The 25,345-nt window shown below is 36.3% G+C and overlaps 2 protein-coding genes across 2 annotated transcripts; one reads left to right on the forward strand and one right to left on the reverse strand.

Moving 5' to 3' along the window:
* The first annotated feature begins 683 nt into the window (after window positions 1-683).
* Window positions 684-4,584, forward strand: LOC135682264 (uncharacterized). The gene is made up of 6 exons (XM_065197079.2): window positions 684-1,257; window positions 2,055-2,228; window positions 2,571-2,744; window positions 3,160-3,192; window positions 3,501-3,713; window positions 4,202-4,584. Exons 1-6 carry the CDS (start codon window positions 1,152-1,154, stop codon window positions 4,369-4,371), a joined length of 870 nt encoding a protein of 289 aa, XP_065053151.2. The 5' UTR covers window positions 684-1,151; the 3' UTR covers window positions 4,372-4,584.
* A 547-nt stretch (window positions 4,585-5,131) lies between these two features.
* Window positions 5,132-21,222, reverse strand: LOC135682258 (unconventional myosin-Id). Its single transcript, XM_065197066.2, has 24 exons — window positions 20,635-21,222; window positions 19,711-19,804; window positions 18,608-18,773; window positions 18,001-18,054; window positions 16,907-17,002; window positions 16,058-16,177; window positions 15,399-15,611; window positions 14,734-14,991; window positions 14,225-14,335; window positions 14,022-14,081; window positions 13,492-13,562; window positions 13,205-13,279; window positions 12,768-12,822; window positions 12,357-12,434; window positions 11,664-11,744; window positions 11,456-11,541; window positions 10,553-10,757; window positions 10,195-10,316; window positions 9,323-9,433; window positions 8,872-9,016; window positions 8,420-8,521; window positions 8,190-8,297; window positions 7,559-7,704; window positions 5,132-6,723 (listed from the first exon to the last, which is right to left on the reverse strand). The coding sequence occupies exons 1-24, from the start codon at window positions 20,936-20,938 to the stop codon at window positions 6,564-6,566; spliced, it is 3,021 nt and encodes a 1,006-aa protein (XP_065053138.2). The 5' UTR covers window positions 20,939-21,222; the 3' UTR covers window positions 5,132-6,563.
* Window positions 21,223-25,345: the final 4,123 nt, after the last annotated feature.

Genomic DNA, 25,345 nt, shown 5'->3' on the forward strand with positions numbered 1-25,345 from the left:
GAAAGGTTAAGTTTTCAAATGTCAAAGGATAGATTTTGTATATGGAATCCTCTAAGATAGAAGTGTCACTCTTAAGTTGGTGTGTTCGATATTTTTCTATTGTCTTCAGTCCTCTGATTGTAGTTCGTCCTTGCAATTTGATTTTCAAAGGTTTGCACAGTTTTGAATTATCTAGGTAGCATGCACTTTATTTTTTTAACAGCTGACAGTATACTGTGCCCTTTGCTAATTATGACTTTCAGTACTCGTTTCTAAATATTCTTAATAAGGGCTTGCTTTTACTCTTTATATGCACAGCCACATTGCCGATATAAATAAAACTAATGAAAAAAGGTTAGTTTTGTACACCTCCATTCCTGGATTGCTGATCAGTATAACTCCGTGACTTTTCAGGATACCGACGATAGGGAGCCGGGGACAATGGATCCTACCTTTGTTGCAACGCAAAATAAATTTTTGCAAGTAGTTTTTAAAAGTCATTAATTTGCTCTTGCCCCCTTTCTTTCCAAATTTTCGTTAGAGCCTATTATTTGTTTGATCTCTACTTCGATATCCTTCTATACTTCCCAGATATTTATCATAAAGGACAAACTCAAGGTTTCTCTCATTTAGATATAAGCTACAAGATTAATTTGGCCAACCCAGGTAGTAATTTGTCTCATCAAGTTTTTACTTTTTTAGCATCGCAGTTTTTGTCATATCTTTAAATGTAGCAACAGAACTGTTGATGTGATTTGAAAATGCTAAAAGGTGCTACGATATTAAAGCGCCTGTCCCTTGACAACAACAGTAGTTACGTGGCAACACTAAGGACAAAGATCGTTTTCTTGTGATATTCTGCCGGAGGAACATTTGAAGTTGATATCGTTTGCGGAAAGTTATTTGTGTCAAATGTATCGAATATGGAATCGCTCAGATCAATATGGAATCAGATCATTAGCTCATGTTTCTCCATCACAGATTACCACAGACGTCATTTTTAACCTGGAAGCAAACAGAAAGGTGTGTCAAACACAATCATGTTTCGATATGTTTACTGATTCTCTATGTAATTGGTTACCCAACAAAGGGGCGATAATCAAAGCACTTGCATTGAGTTCCGGTTTCACTTTAGAGCTGCAAGTCGTGCTATTCCTGTCAAAGAACTGAAAATGGTTCGCTTAACAGTCTTCTTTGCAGCTGTTGTTCTGCTGTTTCTGCAAGATGTTTCCTGCTGGAGGCGACGAAGACGATCTCCACCACCTCCGCCTCCACGAGGTATGTCGCAAAATTCTATACTTTCTTCACGGATGGGTTTTAGCTGACATTTCACAAACTTATTAATTTATAAATTTGTTTCCGCTCCATATGGGAAGGCAGGCTCTCTCTTTACCTGGATTGTGACTCTTGGTAAGCGGAATGAAATTTCCCAATGTGAACTCTTTAATTATCCTGTCTTTCGGGTTGAAAATGTTTTTAGCCCCCTTGTCGCTTATTTAGGACCTTGAACACAAGTTTACGTTCTTGCCACGTTTACGTGCTTGCTAAAAATTGAGTTTTTTACAGAAGCGTACCGGTTAGGCGGGGATTGCTCTTAACATTTTGCAATATTTTGTACCGAATGGTTTTACCTTCAGGCTCTAAACCCCCGATGGCGCTTCTTGTATCTCATGCACCCGCGTTCAAGAATAACTTTTTAGGAAATGATCAATGGTAGTTTTATTTATCGATCTGACAAATTTACAGCGAAAACCCTTCGTTAGGTGACAAAGAAAACAGTTTTTGCACATTATCTCGCAGTTTAAAAAACTGTGATGCAATAGTTAAGTTATCTTATGTTGAAGGTATCTTTGTTTTATTTTATCGTTACCTCTAAAATAAAAACTGTACCTTTCTACCGGTAGAAAGCCATTTTTGGGTGAGCGGATTGGAGTTTTTATTGCATGCCTTGTACCCTGTGGCAAACCCTGGAATTTTATTTGTATCCTTTAATGGTATGCTGGATAAAAATAACTATTGACAATAAATAGAGCATCTTGAGAGAGAATAAAGCATTGGTGTGTTTATTTTTAAAGTTAATGGAGCCTGGAGTGTATGGGGGCCATTCAGTGGTTGCAGTAAAACATGCGGAGGAGGAGTGATGCACCAGTACCGACACTGCAACAACCCATCGCCGGCGAACGGAGGAAGCAACTGCCCAGGCACCAACGTCAACTCCGAGTCATGTAATACACACGGCTGTCCTCCAGGTAAGGAGTGAAGGGTGCTCGATTTTGTTTGCCATTTCTATCAACATTTACCTGCTTTTGTTGGATGCTGTTGTTACGAGAGACCTTCGCGTCCAAAAATTGTACATGCTCGTTCCTTCGTAGGGCATGAATGACATTTGGATATTGCCTTTTTTGTCTTGATGCCGTCCAGGGTACTTGTCAACCAGTCAATCAGTGCCTCGTAGATTAGATGGTGTAAGGGGAAGCGTGTAAGAATGTGATGTTGAAAAATTTACTACAAAAGGGGATATCAGTAGCTCTTAAAATGATGAATTATTTTGGAGGATATAAGGAAATTCTATGTTGTGGATATTTTTGCAGTTGTGAATGGAGGGTGGAGCGATTGGGGAGCACCTTCGTCCTGCAGCAGAACTTGTGGAGGAGGAATGCGGTATCGCCGGCGAACATGTACCAACCCAAGTCCAGCCAACGGTGGGAGACCTTGTGATGGCGGTGCGACTATTTCGATCAGATGCAACGAACATGGATGTCCAGGTAAGACGATTAACACACCTTATATGAACAATAGAATTGTCGAAGAAATCTTTTGCGATATATATAGAATATGGATGCATCAGCTATATGGTTTATAACATCTTGCACACAAAGAAAGGAGATGAAACATAAACATTTATGAAAGAGATTGGGTTAATTGATCAACAATATACTCTATAAAATATGCCAATTTCTTTTTAAAGATGAAGTTGCAGGTTTAGAAGTTATTTGTTGATAGTAAGATCTTATATCCTTCAGTTATCTAATAAAAGTAGTTGTTCCATTTGCATCAGAATGACGTTTTCTTTCAAAGCCATTGAACAGAACAAATGTCTGTATTTGATGAGAACGTATGATTTATATCTAGTTGAGAGCTTAAAGGTTTACTCAGATAATAATTTTTGCAATTTTTCAGATACCCCAAACTCTGAAATCATTGTAGCTCCAGGTAAGAATATTTTTATACCTTAAATTCATATTTTATATCTTTTCAATATATCTCTACAGTGGCGGAAATTATGGGGGTTTGGGGGGCTCGCCCCCCCCCCCCCCCAATCAGTGACGATATATCTCTGCTTCAAGTGAAGAGTAGATTCGAACTCCGATTCCCTCGGTTCAGAGACGAGCGCTTTACCAACTGAGCGTTTTATGATTAATGATCCTTTAATAAAACCTCATTCGCATGTTGGAAAGTGGGGAGGGGGGTTGGCAAGGGCAAATCTAGAATTGTTTTTTTCAATTTCATTTTTTTTTTAGATGGCACTATGTATCAGCTTGTTGGTTGCTTTGATAATAGGGTCCACCGGCTTAAAGAGATGCTCATCACAGAGAGAGATCACACCAGTCATGCCTGGAACGGCGAATGGATTGACTGGAACAACTGGGATATTTACATGAAGGGTTTCATTCACAGATGCGCTATGAAAACAACGTCCAAGAATTACCGCGTTTTTGGCATGTCTTACTATGGTGGGTTGCTTCAAATGCTAAAGTGACTATTTTTTTAGAAGTCTGACAAAAATTCTTCAACCGTCGTAAACGGTTTTCTATGCTACCTTTGGCAATACTAAAAAACGTAACGACTATTAACTGGAATCGTGGCAATAGAGAAGGTACGAGGACTGGATAAGGATCTTTTTCTTGAAAAAGTCTCTAGGATTCTGCTAATGTCTTAGGATAATTTAGTGAATTGGTCTCAATTTCTATTAAATCATAAAAAATAATATTTCAACTGTGTAGAGCGGGAATAGAGCGCCCAAGAAAATAGTAACATCTAAATTGCAAACATTCATCAAAAAAGGGAGCAAAAATAATAGTTAAAAATACGAAATTGTAATAATTTTCTAAAAGAAACATCTCAACTTGAACTTTTCACTTCAATGGAGACAATCTTACTTTTTATAAAAATTCTTATAAGTGAACGAGTAAATAGGTGTACGTTTTTTGCCTTGGTTCAGGTGAATGCTGGGGAGACAGGACTGTATCAAATGCTGTGGAGATATTCACTTCAGCTTTAAAGAACCCCTCGAAATGCGTAAAAGAGGGCTACAGAGATTGTTCACCTGGGGACTTGAGGTGCATCGGAAAACACTATGGGATTGCAGTGTACCAGATCATTGAAAAATGAACAGGTAATTTGGTATACTTTCTACTAGTGCAACTTACTTCATAGAAAAACTCTTTTCGAGACTCATAAACAAATGATTATAAATTTTTATGATTATAAATGAATAAGTTTTTGATTGTAAATGAGAGATAATCTGGATCCAATCAATTAAAAGTATATAGTTTACCAATAGGTGCGAATCGTCGATAGACACATAAGAGGACAAATTAAAAATTGTTTCTCGTTTCTTTGTCTTATTTTGTTGTTACGTGATGCAAATTTTTTCTTACGCAATGCAAAGTACCTCATAAATTAAAGTGTTTTTAAGTGTTTGTCCCAAATATATCGAATTCATTCCTTTATTTCATTCATTGGAGGGATAATAAAAACGGATGATTTTTGTCCAAAAGTAAGGCTATAGGCTTGGTAAAAATATCAATTTTTTTCCTCAAATTGATCTGCTAAAGTACTGAGCCAGGTATAAATTCGGGTGTGTTTTCATTGTTTTGTAACAAACCAAAGGCAAAAACTGTTACTAGCTGTGTACTGAATTTTGCAGATCGAGATGGACATAATTACGTAGGTAGAATGAAGAAATTGTGTCAGGGGGATGGCTTCTTATTATAGATTTCTAGTTGAATTGATAAGTATGGGATCCTGCTATTGTGGAGTGGGCGGACAGAAACAATTTATTCAGAGGCAAACGCCAAAATGCTTATCGATGATGTTCCTGAAACAAGAGAAACAGAAAGCAGGTGAAATCTACGAAAATCAGTACGCATTTTTTCAGCTTTTCGTTATTTAATGAAAAGGCTACAAGTACAAATGAACAGCCCTAGGTTATCAAAAATTACATTATTACGTTCATGATAACGATTACGTGATGAATCGCTTTAATCAAACTACATCAAATCGTCTCAAATCTGCTTTAAAAACTTTACTTCGTGTTGACACTATTTTTCACTGAAAAACTAAAAGTACAAAAACATTAGAATCAAAATACTTAAAGACTGTAAAACTTACTTTATAAAAATGCAAAATGCACTAGGCTAATCTTTCTACTAAAATGTCTGTTAATCCAAAAGCCTTGGGTTGAAAACGCTACTTCACAAACGTGGGGTGCATGTGTTCCTTGATACCTGGCGGACAACAAATGTCTAGCGTGAAAATAATTACAGTAAAAAAACTTGATTGTTATGGTAAGAGCTTAGCTGCCATCACATCAGATGAAGAGAAGTAAAAAAGATAATTCGCTCTTAAAACAATTATGAAACTGTAAAAAAGGTATCAAGCAGGACTATGTACCGTAAATTGTCGAATGAGCACCCCCTTTAGCGCAGTGAACAAATATGAAGCGCCCTTCTTTCAATGAGGGAACCCATCCTTAATTGTGAATCCATTTTGAGGTTGGCAAGAAGAATCGCTTAAACGATGACAAGAAATTTACTTTTATAACTAACCTTGAATAGATAACTAACAGTTTATACTTTATTCCAACTTAGATAAAGCTGACTTTCCAAAAAATTTGAGGATTTCTAGCTTTATGTTTAATGTAGAAAGGTAATTGTGCTACGGTGCCTGAAAGAGCAGCTTTTCTTTTTGATAGCTTTGGTTCCTACTGAGGCTTTCATATGTCACGAAATCATAAATCAAAAACGTTAATCTTTAATTTAAGGAGACACACTACTTGAGACTAGAAATTACCATAACTTAATTAAATCTATTGTACAATTTTCTACATACATAACGCTTGAGTGATCAAAGTATATTTCTGTGTTTTCTGTGCTTGGATTAAAACCATTTTCATATTTATGTTCAACAAGTCGGACAATTTAAACTAACAAAGGAAATTCCCAAACATTTAGGGTAATAATGAATTTAGGTTGAGTTTCGCCAATTCATATCACTCTAAGGGGCCAGAATTAAAATAAGAAGGCTTTGTTTGGAAGGAAGAATTTCTTATTCTTTTTAAAGGTCACCGATAGGCCCCAATTTCTTAAATGCAACTAATTGTCTATCTTTCGATTCTAATATCACGTCTTTCTTTCTATATCACCATAATGGTTACCCACTAATATTACATACGAAAGTAAGAATATATTTTCCAATATCCACGTTTAACAATGGTCGTGTCGGTGCATCAACGCCCAGCAACTCCAATTTCATCGAGAAAAAACAGTGCCGTCAAGGAAACATTTCTCCAAAATATTCAGTTAAACAGGACAGGTTACAAGCAGATTGTCTTTTCCTTGAAACTGGAAGCTTGGAGAAGAATTTCCCCGAACTCCATTGATTGCTAGTCTCTTTGGCTTATTGCCAAGTTCACAATTGAAGCTCTCACTGACTTCGACGACAAGGTCTTTGCTGTACATTCTAAAATCAAATTATTCATTATAAAAAATGAAGACATTCACGAACCTCAGAAATTTCACATAGAATAGCTGCATGTGAGATGAAATTTCAGCCACAAATATGACTTTACCTCGGGACTGGAATTTCTTTAAGTAATTGAAAATATAAATTATAAAGGAATCAATGGAGGGCTGGGCTGGGAATCAATGGAGGGCTGGGCTGGGAATCAATGGAGGGCTGGGCTGGAAGTCAACTCGGTCAGCAAGTTTCAAATTCAATCCTGGGATTGAAAGCTCTTAAGTAATCAGGTCCTTACCCTTGAAAGTAATAATACCGACCTGGAGATACAATGACCTTTCCCACAGTAAGGGAAAACAAAAATCAAACATGTGGAAAACAATGTTGATGTTATCTCTATGTAACTTTATTGAACAGGTAGAAAGATTCTGCAGTACAACAAAAGCTCTAGTACCCATTGGACCTCGAGAAAAATTGAATGTGCGACTTTTGGGTGGAATTACGACTCACGCAATTAAAATCTAATTACAAGGACGAATCCAACCAACATGTGACTCAGGCCTCAGCGCTTTAGATTGGTTTCAAAATAAGAAAATGTTTCCAGTGAGACATCCTTGATTAAAACTTTTTCACCTACAGTAATTATCCGCCATGATGCTTACTAAATAGCGACACATCTATGAAACCAGGTCAGAGGTTGTCCGACCCTATCAAAAAGTAGCAATATTTCTTTTCATTTCTACAGTGTGATAGAAATGTGTACATGGCTCTTCTAATATCAACATATTTCATTTGCCAATCTTAAATTCAATTCTTTTTAGATAGTTAAATATCCTACCTTTTGGAGACATATGTCAGTAGTCCTACCAATTCAGAAACTCTGTTTTCTTGTTTGTCATTGTACAAACAGATCACCAAATCATTCCCATGATTGCGTATGATAATCACTTGATCAGTGCCTGGGCTGATCGCAATTCCTTGTACCTGGAAGGCAACAGACAATTACTGATCACTAGACCTGCAGGTTTTCTGTGTTTACCAATGAACAGGAGAGGTAAAATAAAAATCTTTCAGTCTCTAACGGTTTTGATTTTGCAATTCAAGAAACGAAAAAGTGTTGAGAAAAGAGCTAAGGGGAGATGAACTTCAGGCTATGTGTTAAAATGAAAGCACCTCACAATTTCTAAATTTTTCCCTTACAATTTTCTTTATTTCTGCAAGGCAGAGATTGGGCTGAAGAATTCTTTTTTAAAATCAAAATATTTATTGGGAAAAGGAAGTAAACAAAAATCGAGTCCTCTCAATAGAAACAAGTAGAAACCTGCCTAGAAGAATACATAATAAGAGCAACCACAAAAATGTAGTCTTGGCAGATAAAACCACGTAAAGACAGACATAACACATATGGATTAATTCAATATGATCACGCCCAAATCGCTGTTTATAGAAAGCTTTGAACATAATCCTACCTTCGTTACAGGAATGGCCTTCATTTCTTTAAATGATGGATTCAACTTGAAAATCGTATTTTCTGTCAACACAATTATTCGCTCCTCTACTTTGCTGTGCCTGTTTACCTAACATAAAAAAACAAACCAGTCATACAAAATTTTACTTCTGTACAAAAAAGACAAAAGAGATTTAGTAAACTACAAACCACGTACGAGATGAATAGGTAAGTAACAGAATTTCTGCTTACTTTTCTGCAAAATGACGTGAAGAGAACATGTTGCGATTTGCTTTTCCTTTTCAAAGCATCCAACGATTTCTTTAGTCCTTCAACATTGCGAGCTTCGTTCATCTGAATAAAAGATTATTTAAGGATATCAAATTAAGTTCAATACTAACAGCGAAAGTTTGCATTTCCACCATAGAAAATTCATCAGAGGTTGAGGGGTAAAGAAAAAAGGGCACACAGAGACGTTCTATTTCAAATCTCTACTCATTAATGAACAGCTGTTTACAGCTCGATAACGAGATTCATGCAAATACAAGGCCAGGGTTTGTCAAAACTGGAGGATGTTTTGAAATAAAACCATAAGGAATTTAAACTTAGGCTACTGTATATTCAGCATTTTCTCAGATGCATTATACACATCCACTCTACAATAAAGCCCATACACAAAGTCCACCAAGTTTAAAAACACTGACCTCAACGAGGTAATTTCCAACCCAGTTCCTGTGAGGACCCCACTCTTTTCTTCTTCCGGCCAAAGCATCCATGGCTGCACACTTGTTTCGTACTTGTGGCCAGTCTTGTTTTGGAACAGCACTCAGGATCATTCCCCCACGCCATCTATGAAAAAAGAGAGTGGAAAAATTCTATTTGGCCTAATTTATAGAATTGGCCTTCTTCGATTAGCTTCAACGAAGGAACATTTTAGCTGCAATTTTCAAGATAAGAGAATATTGCAATTTGCCCTTGTTGTGCTACCATTTTTTGGAAACGAAGCGGCAGAGAAAGACATCATGTTGAGGGGTTGTTGAAAGAATTAATAAAAAAGTCATCAATATTATTTGGCAATTCTTGTAAGGCTATCTAGAATCTTTCATGGCACAAATCACAAAACCAACCTCGAGTTGAAAAACGGAAGCCCCTTACCTGTTGAAAAGTTTCTTCAATATTGGCAGAATAGGCTCCAAATCACGTGGAACTTTCGGTGGCACAGGCCATTGGAGATCTCGACCAAAATTTGGCTCTGTCTTGGCACCTCTACAAAATTTTATTTTAACGGGCTCAAAACTATAAATATGAAGGTAAGAAGGCATAAAATAATTGAAAATCTCAAGAAAAATGGTCACTGATTCATCTTGCATCTATATAATAGACGATAAATCCCAAATCACTTTTAATTAAAATAACACCAAAAAGATCTTTAAAAAGAGCAAGCATATTAAAACACACTCAAGCGTTTTGTTTGACATTCTCTTTAGGCAAGCGGTACTGACTGAGCTACCTCTATAGCAATGTGCTCGCGTTTCTGACTAGCTTGTGTATAACCTTGCATAGAGTTTTCGATCATTGCTTTGAGTGTCTTAAAATGTTTGCTTTCTTAAAACAGTTTACATTTTTATTTTTTCTTTTACCATAAAAATGTTTTGATTACTCCAAAGAATGTAAACTGCACATTGGGTAATCGCTTTCGTCTGAGACATAAATGAAGTGTACATATAGTTTTAGGCAATCATTTCTTATTCTGGCAAAAAAACTCAATTTGTCTACGCCCCTTGACAAATTCTCTGAGTGTTCACATCTTCTACCCAACCCTGATTTCAATAACAAAGCTAAGCATAGCAGGCACACTTGGAATAACAACATCAATTTGATTCATTTTCGAATTTTCAACGACACAGATAAAAATGTGGCGTGTTTGTTTGTCCACTATTAATTTCTTGTCTAGCCTTTTAAACATTATCTAAATAACTAAAAGGAATACCCCATACAGACCGATGTTTAAATAATCAAAGGCCTACCCAAATGTGTTGATCAATTGGTTGATGTACTTCCTGGTTCTGTATGTTTTGAAATTCTTCATGATCAGGTAGATTGCTCTGAGAAATTTCCTCAGTTTTCTTGCCCTGTAGCCACGATAGTGCTGTTGAAAAAGCTTATGAATATAATATACAGTCATATAACAGCTACAAACCATACAGATCATTAATAACACAAGTTAAAATAAATGCTTTGTTTCTCAGATCGTTGTGAAAACTGTTGTTAGTATGATTTTGTATATTATCTGTCTACAGTCAAGAGATAGTGTTATCTCAGTAGTATCTATATAGCAGCAATTGAACAGTCTTACAATGCCACTAGGAGGATTATGCAAATTACCTTCTGCAAAAAGACTACAACGCCAGGCAGTTTGCTGAGCCTTTCATCTTCCAAAGCGAACAGCGTCTTTGGCGTACGTATGAAAATCTTCGTATGCCCATAGGTAACATCTTTCTGAAAACCATGTTTTTCTATGATTTTGGCAACACCGTCTCTTGGTGAGCCGGGGAAGTTCGGCCAAGTTTCATCGCATGTCAACTTGTATCTAGAATTAAGCACGAAGAGGTGTAATATTCGTGAAGTTAAGCCAGCTTCGCATACAGCATATGTGTCATGCTGCTTTTTTAAGCAAAGCATATCATCGAGCAGTTTACTGCTTTTGCAGAACTAAATGGGCTCTCCAGCCAAAAATTTAAATCCCCTTTTACTAGTTTATCTAATTAAATCAAACGTACTGATCATACAGTTTTTATTTGTTTTCAAATTTCTCCCACCTTTTTGAATTACAAATGCTTGCATTTCGACAAACGAACTGAATTATGAGCATCTAAATTTGAGATGATAGTGTAGTTCGGGTGACCTCGCATTCGTATATGATGCCACAAATTCTTATGTAAGTGACTCGCAAGATCTTATTTTCAAGTGGTATTAGTTCGAGTTATTTTACATTTGGGTGTACTTTCAAGGTTTCAGAATGTAAATATGGCCAACAAATTCTCTACTTGTTCAATCTAAAATACATGCGGGAAAATCCGCTAGACCTGGCCAATGTCTTGGTATGTCAACAGAATAACAATATAACCATCGGATCATACATCAATATGGAAAAGCAATATAGAAACGCGATATAGAAAATTAATCAGCTTTCTTTTGTCATTGTCTTTCTACAACAATTTCAATATATTTCATGATATAAATACAAACAGGAAAGTACTAACATATAAAATTCATAAATGGGCATACCTTGCTAGAAAACGTGTGTAAAGTTGACGGTTTGCAAAGCCAGCACGTCTCACACGGACATTTTCAAGAAGGCCCAAATAGCGAACCTTAGGTTAATAAAAATAGAAAGGGTATAAGACTTCATTGCATTTGATATGTCAAATAATGCAAAAACGAGGTAAGAATTTCATGGAATGTTAACTCGATTAAGAGCAAAATTAGTACAAACCTGTCTCTCGACGAGCTCACCCTCAAACTTCTTGGAAGATTTAGTAGAATTTGGCTTGATGCATCTTACGTAGTGAGGTTCCTGCCAAGATGAAATGAAATTTCCATTTGAGAAATGTAACATGGTGACACAGGAAGGTAAAGGAAGAGATGGATTAGATAAAGGAAAATGCCAAAAAGCTGGGAAAGAAGTAAAACGTTTAAACGGAAGCAGTGCAGACAAAAGCTCATAAGATGTATCTCATCGTCCATGATGCTTGAAAAATTAAATTCTAGGCCTGATGTTCTTTCAAATCAAGAATATAAAAAAAGAGAGGAATAGAAAGATGCGGCTCGCAGAAATCAGAAAAATATGAACTAGTAAAAAAAGTGATAACGGAATATGTCAATGTCAATGGAATTCATTAAAAATAATTGGAAGAATTATATCCTACAAAAAACAAGCTAATGAGCCTGTCATGTTTTGTCCCAATGCGATAAAAGAGGTCAGTCAGGGAAGTAAACGATGAAAAATGAGTACTTTAATGCCCTTTTGGCATTCACTTTGCAACTTAATTACTCCACTCATATTGACACTGCGAAAGAATTTGAAACTACTTAACTAATGAGTTTGCTTCCAATTATTTAAAGAAAGAAATTAGTATATCTAACAACTAGAAATATATGTTCATATTTAATTTTACAAGATTCTAACCTTTTTCATCAAATTTTGAACCAAAGCAATCATGGAATTCTTGAAGATTGTTCCTGTTGTCAACGGCCGTTTTGTTACCTGGTGAAGAGTTTCGAAATATCATTACAATTGCGCAGTAGATCAATAAACAGCTTGTTTTCATGGACAATATCCAGCCTTTTGCACAAATCATGAAGCCAAGATAAAAATTTTATACCAGAGCAAGTTTTCATACGAATAATTGAATTGGCAATGTTTAAAGTTTTTGCTTAAAATATTTTGCTTAAGTTCATGGACATGTAAAATTTTGCAGATATTAAAATTAGAACAGCCATCAATACATAACACCATAAATAATGTAGTACAGAAATGTTTACAAAATATATAGCATGTAAATACTTTGAAAACAAAAGGTTATGTCAGCTTGACTACCTTGGTAACGTCCTGTTCGCCTTCTGGCCACATTTCTTTTAGAATGCGATGGGTACTGCAGAAGAAATCAAAATTGAAAATTCTGTTTAAAATCTGATGTATGTTCAGGAAAATTTCACGATATCACGTTTAAGCTGAAAACATCATGTTTAAGTAGCAACATCATGTATAACCTGGGAGCATCTTCAAACACTTGCAAACCATTTACAGAAAATTGAAAGACTTGATGATGGTAAAAAAACATATCCAGATATAGAAGATTAAAAAAATCGAAAAGGAATTTGAGAAAATCTGACTTAGTCAGTCTTAACCACTCAGTGTTATACAAATCGAGCCTTTCTGTAAGAATTATGCAAATTCAGAAAGGGTTTTCTGAATATAATATTATCGAGAGATTAGAATATATTTAGTCCAATATATTTGAAACTTTTATATACCTGTTGAAGAGAAGCCTTTTAAAATCTTGGAACAAGTTGTCCTTGTTTTTATCGAGGAAACCAAGCACTGAGTACCTAGAAAAATGACAAACGTCTCAATCGATTTGGCTGTTTACAAAGTATCATAGGAACGAAAAAGTTAAGGATATATCTAAATTTTATGACAGTTTTGAAGTATTTCGATTCAAAAATTATTTGAGAATATAATTTATATATAATCTTGATATGGATATAAAAATGCTTCAACTTAGGCCTAGAACTGTTGTATTGATGATTACTAAACTTACGTCACTTCACCAGCATAATGAGTGATTCTGAAATGCTCATTATGGTCCAATGTTTTGTCAGAGCTGTCGGTCTACAGATAGACAAGAGACTATAATGTGATATAAGCTTAGGTAAGGACGACTTATCATATTGTTATGGAAAAAGTCAGTGATGCTGCAGTGGTAAACCACAGATTGACTAAAAAACACTTTCTTTACTCAACACAGAAATTATCGTCTTACTGAAGTATGATCTGACCTCAGTTGAAACTCCTTGCAGTATATTCTGGCCTAAGCACATGGTTTTGTATAAATATTCAGCTACTAAAGAGTAGAATCTGCCTTCTAGAATCTGCCTTCTAGAATCTGCCTTCTAGAATCTGCGTGAGAAATCTCGTATAAAATATGACTAGAAGGAGGCCGAAAAAGATCTGTTAAGACTTGGAAGTTAGTAGAGAACGTCCATGAAAGCAAAAATCCCTCTGCTGGTATTTTAGAAGAAGTCCTCTATGCAAAAGGTATAAGCTTATATATTTGAAGAAAAGAGTTACCTGTCTGCTTTTGTAGTGCTCGTGAGAACCAAGCTTCTGGTCCATGGCATGCAGAAACATCTGAAAGACAGAAGTTGCATTGAATCATGCCAAGCAAAGTCATGAATATACAAACACATTTAAGAAAAAGATTTGTCGACGTTTTTAGATACGCTCCAAACGAGCATTAGTGATTACATGAAGAATAGGCAGAAAGCACATACCTCATCTGTTACTTTGCCAACACTTAAACATGCCTCATCCAAGATAGCGACAATGCCTTTGTGAGGCAAATCAACAAGATCGCATATGATTTTGTTGTTGAAGTATGAAATCTGAAAATAATAACAATGTAAGAATCTACTCAGATATGGGCAGAATGTTGTTGATGTCTCACTGATGAGTAGGGTTCAAATAGACTTAGAACCAAGAGTTTCAGCTAGTGGCAATGCGGGAAAGAGAAATTATATAAAAAGAGGGAAAGAGAGGAAAGAGGGAAAGAAAGGAAGAAAAAAGGGGATAAAAAGCGAGAGAAATACAGGAGGAAAACGAAAGAGAAAAGGAACGAGACGCGGGGAGAAAAAAGGAAAAGAGAAACGAAAAATAAACGAAAGAGAAATAACGCAGAGAGAAAAGGAGAAAAAAGAAAAGGAGAAGAAAAGAGTAACGATTCTAGAAGAGCTATTCACAATATATGAAAGGACGAAATGAGAATAAAATTGCAGCATTATACCTGTTGCCATTCAATTCCCTCCCTATTGTACTCCTCCTGTTCTTGTTTCAACACCAGTTCAATAAACAATTGCTGGAGCTTCTCGTTGCAATAATTGATACAGAGCTGTTCGAAACTGTTCACATCGAAGATCTCAAACCCGTAAATATCAAGAACTCCAATGACCGTACAGCCGTCGTGATTCCGTTGACTCTCAGGTACTTCAATAGCACTGTTTATTTTGCTGACGATCCATGAAAAAAGTCTATCATAAATGGCCTAGAAGCAAAGTATTAAAAAAAGTAAGTGACCTCTAGATGGCAATGAAGAAAAAAAAGAAGGCGGCAGAAAAATAGGCAAAAGGTTCCGAGAGTAGCAAAGGGCCCGTGACACTGTGGATTCCCAGTACTATTCTGATTTATATCATAACATACATATCATATTTCGTCGATTTTTGTTTATTCACCAGGCGTTTGTTTTTGTCCCAATAATAAACTGTATGCATCTATTAGAGTTATGACCTGTCTGTATTTTAATGAAAAAAGGACACTGAAGCCAGAGAAAAAGTCATCGATCGAAGAGAGACTTATTTTTGCGAAGAGAGTTGTGCACGGGAGGTCCAATCTCATAATAGTGCTATAAGCGGCAAAGAAAAAATAGCTAACTTGTAGGAATCTGAAACATACCTTGGCAAACGCATCCCGCGCATAACTTGCTTCCGTAACCGAGTGACCCTTCTCCACAACTTCACCCCGAGCAGCAACAACACGGTAACAAAGTGCTTTCTCTACTTCATCCTGGCTACTTGCAAGCAGCTTTGCAATGAATCCCAATATATCACGTCCATGAACCCGAGCCTGGTCGTGTTGGGCTTCATCAGGCACAAATTTTACATTACCCTTTAAAAACGAATAGATGATCACCAACAAAACTAAATGATCAAAAATTTTAGTGGAAAAGGTGCTCTGGTTCGTACATAAAATGCTTTGCTTTTCAAGATTATTTGATCGAGAACCGCATATAACACTGCCTTTTTCGAAACTCTCTTTATTCGTTAAGGTTCACGATTCCCTCTATAGGTTTCCAGAGCCCATTTCGCTGTCTTGAGAATTCCCTTTTCGTTTTTCAAAATTGCTTTATGGAAAACATCCCTAGATCTTTATGCTAATTGCTTTGCTTCGTGGAAATTTCCAGCTATCTTGTGTTTTCTTTGCTAGAGTTTCACAAAACTGTTCCGAGTTATGGGCATACTTAAAAGATACAATCACAAAATTTTGCAAAAGGGGAACTTTCAAATCACCTGACTTGGAAATGCTACAGAAAATTAGCATGCAGGCTTACTTACCAAGTGCAAAATACTTGCTAGAAGTTTCCAGATGATGTTGCACTCGTCGAGTGAGAATTTTGTCGCTTTCATTGCAGCATTGACAATTTGGTAATCTCTTTTGTCATCTATTGACTTCATCTAGTATATTAGAAGAAATAATAATCAAACAGAAAGATTGTAAAATAGAGGAAAATTTCGAATAATAATGTGGTAAGAAGACCCTGCTTAGAGAAGAAGAAAAAACTAATTGCGAAACACTATTGGAGCTATAGACAGTAAGGTGTTCCAGGGGTGCAGCGACAATTGATTTTTTTGAAGATGGGTTGTAGATTTTTTCGACAACCTTTCCTACAAATTCTATCAAAGTAGCAGAATTTCAGAATTTCTCGACAGTTGGATGGTTTTGGAGGGCTATAGCCTCTTAGGGAGAGAGAGAGGGACAGCATCATGATGCAGATAACATTAAGAACAAAATAATAGCTACTTGAACTTCTCTCTTTCTTGCGCCCCAGATCAAGATATTTAATATCAATTTCGTTCAATATCAATATCAGTTTCGCTTTATAAGCTTTTCTTTTTATGGAACTTGGGGTCATTTTGCAGTCAGAAAATTAGGTTCCAGTTACAAGTTTTCTCCTCTCTCTTTTCTTAGGGTCAAGCCTCGGTCCTAAAGGCATTTATTGATTGTTATCCTTCAAACGATCATGCAGTGAACTCAAATAATCATCCGAAATTATTTTCATTTTAGGCAGGAAATTTTGTTACAGGCTCTAATCAAAATATACATTGCTTGGGCACTTTGGCAACTGACACTTACAAAACAAATATGTTGAAACATAATAAATAAAAAAGACATGCTTAAAGTACCTGGAAAACCTCTCCTTGTCTCGCAAACAGGTAGAGGCTTGGGTCTCGCTCCAGCTGCATGTATTGTAGAATATCATCTGGTGCGCCATTTAAAAGCTAAAAAATCAGTGAATTCAAAGCACTTAAAGAAATTTTTAGCATCATTTTAACAATTCTTTCAAAGCATTTGCTCGAAAAGGAACAAAAAAAGGAACAGGGAGTTGTGAATAGGATTATTAAAAACAGTTACCAGAACACTTTACCTACAAAGAAATATATGAAAATACCATAGTTTATCTTCTGTCGATATGGCATTTGGGATAAAGGAAAAACAAAAGTAAAATTCAACTAAGTAAAATTTGTTTACATAGCAACAAATTGACCAAGACAGGGCAAGAAAAGCAACAGCGGAAAATGTTCCTTCTAAAAATATTTCTCAATCTCTAGACAAACAAAAAATTTACTCCCATTCATTTCACAGATACTGAGAACATTATACCACCACCATTCCTTTAATTTCAATGATGGAAAAAGAAAATTGAGAAAGAATGCATAGTTTCATCTAGCTACATGACCAAAGGACTGAACTTCCTGTTTTGATTCTTTCTAAGAAATCCTAACTGTTAATAGTAGACCATATTAAATAATAACATCACAATAACCACAGATATAAAAGTTCAAAACAAAAAAATTATAATAGCAACATTGTCCTACAAAGCAATAAAATAGTTTTCATAATCCATTGTTGAACATAATATTCAATTAGCAACTCTGACTTTTGTTCAATCAGACAACAATAGGCTTTACTGCTACCATGACACTGGAAACATAAGTCAATTGGAAACAGAAACAAAGTTGGCAGCTGATCAAACTGCTTCCTTGGTAGCAAGAACATCAGCTGAGCTTATCATACAGGCCTTGAAAAACTTTTATTAAAAAATCCTTGATACAAATGAACTGGTTATGTTTCTTTTTGAATATTTAAAAAATAGGATATTTAAAAAGGCTATTCTTAACAAGTAAGAAGGTAGCCATGACAAGGGAAGCTTGAAAAGATGCTAGGCCCTTCATTATGTGCAGGAAAGATGAAAGAAGTTGGAAGAGGCCTTTCATACCTGATAGAATGAATGAAAGTTTCTCTCTCCCTTTTGCTGATGAACAACTCTAGCCTATAATAAAACAAGTTTTCTCTAGAAATACTTAAGATAACAACAATCTTTTGCAAAACTTTATTAAATGAAGTTGCAGTATAGTTGGCAGTAAAATTGAAGGATGAAATCAAAACATAAGACATGAAAGATGGAAGCATTCATAACTTGAAAAAAATCAAGAGATATGAAATGTATAATTTTTAAAATTTTCTAAAAGTTTTAAATAAAATTGGCCAGCATTTTGGACTCATAATCCAAGAACCTTTTCTATAAGACCATTCAATGGTTGAAATGTTTAAACCTTTAATTGTTTGCTATTACATATACTCCTATCAATTTTTACCAATTAACTGCTATTTCTATAATAATCTGAAAGCTGCAATCAAACCGATTATATATTTATTTCACTATAGTTGCCCCATTAGCTGTAAATTCAAAGTTAAATGGGGAAAAGATCCTCTGTTTTGGGAGTGATATATTACTGCACTTTTGCAGTTACAAAAATATGTACATTTGCCAGACTTTGCAAATATTTGTGAATCTGATTGAGAATCTATTCTCAGATACTCACTTTCTCTAGTAGATAGTTGTTGATATGGCCTCCTATTGGATCACCTTTGAAATCAAAATCAATGTCCATGTATTTGCCAAAACGACTTGAGTTATCATTTCGGTTTGTTTTAGCATTACCAAATGCTTCAAGGATTGCGTTTGACTGGAGCAAAATATCTTTTACACTGAAAGAGAATTGCAGTTTTTTACTAATTTACTAAGAAGAAAGCATAATGGCAAAAGCTATCTAATAGGCATATGGTAATTACTATGAAGACTATTGTTAACTGGTTTGTTGTGGTAGTGGTTCTTTATGCCATATAGGTTATATACAAACTGACAGTAGCATCAGAGCAATAACTTAGAACCAATCTGTTCTAGACAACAATATTGCCAAGGGAGACAATTGATTTTGGGATTGATGGAATAGGCTTTTTGCATAATCTGGAAACAGGTTGTTAACAATTTTATGGAAGAGAACATGGCACCTGCTCCATTTATGGAGGTATAACAATCCCTAGCCTAGTTTATTACAGACCTTCTCCTAAATTGTCCAGTTGTTGCTAAAGTAGCCAAATATTGAACAGAGTCCAGCTTTCTATATGATTGTATAATTCAATATTTGGATCTAAGTCACAAATTACATGCAAAAAATGATAAATGACATCACTGAATTCGAGATGTGGTCAAATATGTAGTTCATTTCGCTCATTGATGATAAGAATAATGAGGTATTTTTTCAATTTACAAATGGTCTTTGCAAATTTTAAGAACAAAATATATGCAAATAATTAAAAAAAAAGGTGGCAGCACTGCTTAGAGGGCTTGCTGGCAATCCAAAGGAATATTTGCTACAAATGAGATTAGAAAAGAAGGAACAACACAAAGAACTGGCCTATATCAGAAAACAACAATCAATAAGCCCTTATGTGCTATTTAAAAAGTTTATTTATTGTTGTTTTCTCTTAAATCTTTGCTTGTTCTGATGATCCTTGATTTTTTTCAATATACATCTAACGTAGGACTAGGTCTGAAAAATATATTGTGGGTTTAAAGTTGTCTCGTCTCTTATTTGGACAATATACTACCAGCCATTTACAAAATAGATAAAATGAAACTCACGTTTCAACTTCATTTCTTCTTGATGGATTGGTCACTGCAGCAATGTATCTCATGATTATCTTAGATGCCTCTGTCTTCCCAGATCCACTCTCACCTGCAGGAAAATAAATAAGACCATTTGGGTATGCTTTTATGCATGGTGCACTTGGAAAGGGAGTTAAAAAATAGGATAAGGTTCCATGGAGCTTATCTTAAGTGTGCGGGCTACTCAATTAGATTTGAGGTCTATAAAGTGTACACAGTATTTTCACTTTGATTTTAGTGTATAGAGCAGGATGGATCGAAGTCACTAGACAGCTCAGCCTATTGGGTATTTAGTAATTTATGACAGATGGGTACACATAACTTTTCATTGGTTTTTTAGTAGGCACATGAGTTTTTCAATAATATTGGGAGGACTTTAGATGCTCAGGCATTCTTTTGAGTTGTGTAGCATGCTAAAATTATTTGATTACTGGCAGGTAATTGACGGGTAGTTTATCAGCAGAAGGCATTCAAATCTGCTAAATATTTGCTAGGCATCAATTTACCCTGGATTAGTAGAGAAGATGGAACAAAAAATCATAAATTTTTAAATGGTATAGAAATCCATTTTTTTCACACTGATCGTTATCTTTACTTCAGTCTACCTGAGTGACTCATATGTTAGCCAGAAATGGTTGCGGCAAACCACAAAAATTTACACTTCACGATGATGACTGGGCTGGTTAACAGAATTAAATAAATTAAAGGCTTCCGAAGAACTAGCAGGAAATCCAAGTCATTTTGCTAAATGCGGTGCACAAATTTAAAGCTATCACATCTGCAAAAAGCTACATTCGTCTCATAGATTAATATGCAATTCACTCTGCGGTAGCAGCTAAGCAGGGCGTTGCTTTGCTTGGATATTGAATAACTTTTTGAAAGGAGAATAAGGCCACCTACCTGAAATAACGATACATGTATCTTGCGCTTTTCTTTTCATGCTTTTATAAGCATCGTCAGCCAATGCAAAGATATGTGGAGGCCTTTCGTACATTTCTCGCCCTTTGTAATCATCAATTATCGCCTGACTGTAAATATCCAGACCAACATAAGGGTTTACTGAAACAATTACTTCGCCGATGTAACTGTAAATCTTCTCGTGCTCGTATCTCTTTTGAAGATTTTCCATAAACGAATCGATTGATATTGTATCAAGAAGAACAAAGTCTCCTGTGCCATACTTTGTCCCTTCTAAATGTGCCATCTTCCTAGAAGTATCAAGGCAGGTCACAACAAAGTTTCCAAAACGACAACCAGGAAGGGCGAGAGCACCTTCCTTGAGAACCGACTTGTTGCACTTCAAAAATGAACATGCGCCTGTGAATCAGCGAGTATGACAATTTCAACGTGACATCAAAGGTAACACATGCAAGCCACACTATTTCATCGCTTTCTCGTGGCGAAAAACTGTTAAATGTCAAAGGACTGAAACACCCTTCTTCCTCTGCAGTGTTTGTTTAGATTGTTTTGGGCGCCTCTATTTGAAGGACAGGGAGACGAGTTATTACGCGCCCTCGCAGCAGCTTCTTTTTTAATTCCTGCCTGAATTACTTCCTTATTAGGTATTTTGACTTCAAATATGACGGAAATGGCAAAGAAATGACTGAATCATACCAATAGAATAATAATTATCCCTAAAGAATGATAAATGAACCCGTTACATAAAAACTTGGTTACATAGGTATTGGCCTTTGTACTTTTGTAAAGAAGCAACTAAACTTGCGTGGGCGTGACTGCGTCAGAGTCTTGGTCTTTGAAGGACACAAAAAGGATTCTGCATCGAATTAAGTCTGATAACCAGTGCACAAAAAAATATAGCCTTTTATAGTTAAATGAGATGCGTAGGATTAAAGTATCATTTCTTTGGAAAATTACAAAGCAATGTTGTTCGTAGCCTGGAGCAAATGCCGAAATTGGCAAGTTATCACAGGACCATGTACCCTGGGTTCCAGAGCGTCAGTGTCGAGGAAATAGGGCGTCGAGGAAATAGGGGGTTGCGGGAGAGTGTGGAGGAGGAGAGAAGAGATGGTCTTCCTCTCTTCTCTCCTCCTCCGCACTCTCCCGCAACCCCCTATTTCCTCGACACTGACGGCTCTGGAACCCAGGGTAAGGGCCATGATGTAATAAGACAGAGGTGGCGCCAGAAATCTTCCGACAGAGGGGTTGGAGCTTCCGACAGGGGGCTAAAATGACTAAAATAAGCAGTTTTCGTACGTTATTTCGTCAAATTTGCTCCGACAATAACCTAAAATTTTCCTCCGATGGGGGGGGCTAGATGCTTCCGACGGAGGGGCTGTAGCCCCCCCTAGCCCTCCCCTGGCATCACCACTGTAACAATATGGTGGACTGGGGGCTCAGGGGACCCCTTACTACGTATTTCGTACTGGAGTTAATTTATCCGTTCATGATGCGCTTTGGAAGACAACAAAGGCATCCATAAGGTGGTGTTCTTTATTTCCTGCCTTCATTCAAACAGTTTTCAACTTCTTGCACTAAAAAGTTGTCCAGTCATCTTGTGATAGTGATAGAATATACATAGATAGCATAATTGTGATAGAATATTTGTCTGTTGGCCTAGGATCCTTGGTTCTTAGTCAGGGACGCCTGGAGAAGACGGGTGCAGGGGTCAACCGCCCCTTTTGCCTTTTGATAGAAGGGCCAAGAGGGGCCAGAGTGCCCTTTTCATTAATGTGCCCTTGAAACCAGTCAATTGTATTAATCAGAGAAATTTAGATGAAATTCTGATTGCAGTGCCTAATTCATGACGACATTTCTCAAAGCTTATCAAAAAATCCTCATTCCAGAAGTTAGCCAATTTTCAAGATATCTACAGAAAAAACAAATTAAAGTGGCAGTTAGTAGAAGGAAAAAGTAGAAACTGGGAGTTTTCTTTCAAATGCTCTTTCACTGAAGCCTGCCTCCCTTGCCCCTTTGTCGTTCCGGTGTCCCTGTTCTCAGTCGATGTTATAAATATCCTAGACTCATTTTCCGGCTATCTCTAGAATGTCAACATTTTCTTCCGCCAACCATAGTGGCCGCCTTCATCAAAACCTGAAAAATCAATGTTACCTTTTGCCATTACGCGGAGCAACGAATCTTCAGTCGGAAGATTAATTCATTAAGAGAGAAATGTCAATAAGAGACCTGCAATCATGCCCAGATCAGACCAAATATCATTGTTTTGGCACAATTATTATGAAAATTTCCTTAGAAGATGAATAGAGAGCTTTTTGTACACAGCGTACTCTCGTCACCAATTTCTAAAAATTTTTAAGCGCCCCCACTACCAACTGCCCCTCCTTTAAATTTGTTCTGGATCCGCACCTGTAATAACATACCAAACAGTTCTTTATACCAGGGTTGCCTTTTCTGCAACAAGATTGCTGTAATCAATAAAGGGCCCTGCTAAAAAGAACAAAAGGAAGAAGAAATAGAACTAGCATTAAATAACTTTAATCAGAAATTTGAGTAAACATCCCCTTGTTCTTATGTGCTACAGTAAAAAGTCTCTTAATTTTTGAAAGCTTATCCTCTACCTTTACACGTGTCTTTTGATGAAAAATGTTTTTTTAAATTCGAGGTAGAATTCAAAATGGAATCATACATTTCATTTTTGTTTCACATCTGGTCACATTGAAGTACCATGCCGAAACGCTAGTATGCGGATGTCAAAGCCCTATTGACTAGTTTTGATAAAAGTTGTAAAAAAGCAAGATATCTAATGGATAATGGATACCTTAATCTGTAAATTTGTATTCCTTTTATGCATGATAATTTTGTTGTATGTGTTACGTGTAGCTTCGACTTTTTCATGTAAAGGTCACGAGCTAAATGAAGTCTTTGTTCGTCATAGGATCGTATTTGGAATTAGAAGTATTTTAGAGTTATCTATAGTTAGATATATAGAGAAATGTATAAATAAAGATTCCACAGACTGATAGGACAGCTTAACGAAAGTCCTTCTTTCGTCTATAAGATGATGTAGAAATAAAATAAGAGCCACAAAAAATTGCAATGGAGGCATTGCAGCCATCTGTTCATTTAACAACATGACCAGGCCCACCGAAAGGGGTAAGGGGGAGCAATTGCCCCTGGGCCCGTAAGCAAACAGAGGCCAGCTGCCAATAAAACTGTCTCTATTTAATGACACAGTAACTGAAAATCAGGGCAGTCGCGAGGCAAGCATGTTGGGGGGGGGGGTGGACTACAAACTTACCTGATTAAAAAATAATTGCCTGAAATTCTTTAGTTGCTGACACAAACCTCTGCAATACATTTTGGTCACATTAACTTTGTGGCATAAAAATTGCAACTTCCATTTTTATATGATGATAACGAAATTTCCTAATAGTTTTGTCAAATCTGTATAGGACGGGCAAAGGATATAGTTACTTCTTCGGTGTTCTTATAGTTACTACTACTAGAACTATTACGATATAGTTACTACTAGAACTAGAAGTTACTACTACCCCCGGGGGGGGGAGGAGGGGGGCTACTCCCATTATGGGGGTCTAGTCAGGGTCAATGAGGGCCAAAGCTGAAATGTTAAAAAATTACCCTCAAATGATAGTGTTTTTTTACAATAATCCTCAAATGGTGACATTAGGATAGAAATTATGTCATTGGTAGCATCGATTTCTTTGTACGCGCCTGGTCCTTCTTTGGAAAATTTTATGTTGATTCAGGAAAGATAAAACCTTGTTCATTTTAAAATCGAAGCTTAACTAAGCCATTGTGTTATTATCGAAACTGGGCCATTTGGTAGCGGTTTGGCAAGACCCTCAAATCGACTGGGCCCCTATCAGGCCTTAATTTGTGTCCCCCCCCCCCCCTCTTCATGGGATTACTACTAGTAAAAGGAAAATTTTTTGTACTATGATGCTTTCAGTTGCCTGGAAAATGCACTCTTTTAAGCAAATTTTGGTAAAGTAGTCCTCCTAATCCTATTAAAAATTTCTTTTATTTTTGCAATCAAATTGAGCAGCAGATAAAAACAACTGGTACAATTTCGCCGTGGTCTTGAAAACTACCATGTAGTCAGTTACTTCCAAAGCTAGGTGACAAGCAGCAATGGTTGTCAATTTAAGTCCTTCTTTCCATCTTAGTATTCCTTTTGAATGTTACAAAAGAATCGGGAGAATCTGACACCCCTGTTAAAAATCATATCTATACTTGAAAAGCTTACCAAAAATAAAGTAAAGATAAATAATGACTATTATATGAATTTAATATCAAATATTAACGCATTTAGGGCTTTTTGCTGCGAGCAATAGTCTCCTGTTTGGTAAAGTTCGTGTTATATTGAAAAACAATCGTATCTATAAATCTTAAGAATTGACAACACGAGTGCCCGATTTTTGGGGCATGATCTGGGGAACATGATTTTTGGGGCATAAGTGTCCGTAGCTCAAACGATTTGAGAAGCATTTTCATGGTAGATATTTTTTAAATTTTCATACACTTTTGATGGCAACGTTCTACAGTATGTCACTTTTCGTGCATTTTGAGATGTGTTTAAATCGTTTAAGCATCTTTAGAAAAATTAGAAGAAAAGGCTTTTGAGCTCCTGATATTTTGTAGATACGTCAGACGGTCTGCCTTCTTGTAGGAA

Source organism: Rhopilema esculentum, chromosome 16, assembly GCF_057945365.1.
Source record: "Rhopilema esculentum isolate cy_ngs chromosome 16, ASM5794536v1, whole genome shotgun sequence".
Lineage (NCBI taxonomy): Eukaryota > Metazoa > Cnidaria > Scyphozoa > Rhizostomeae > Rhizostomatidae > Rhopilema > Rhopilema esculentum.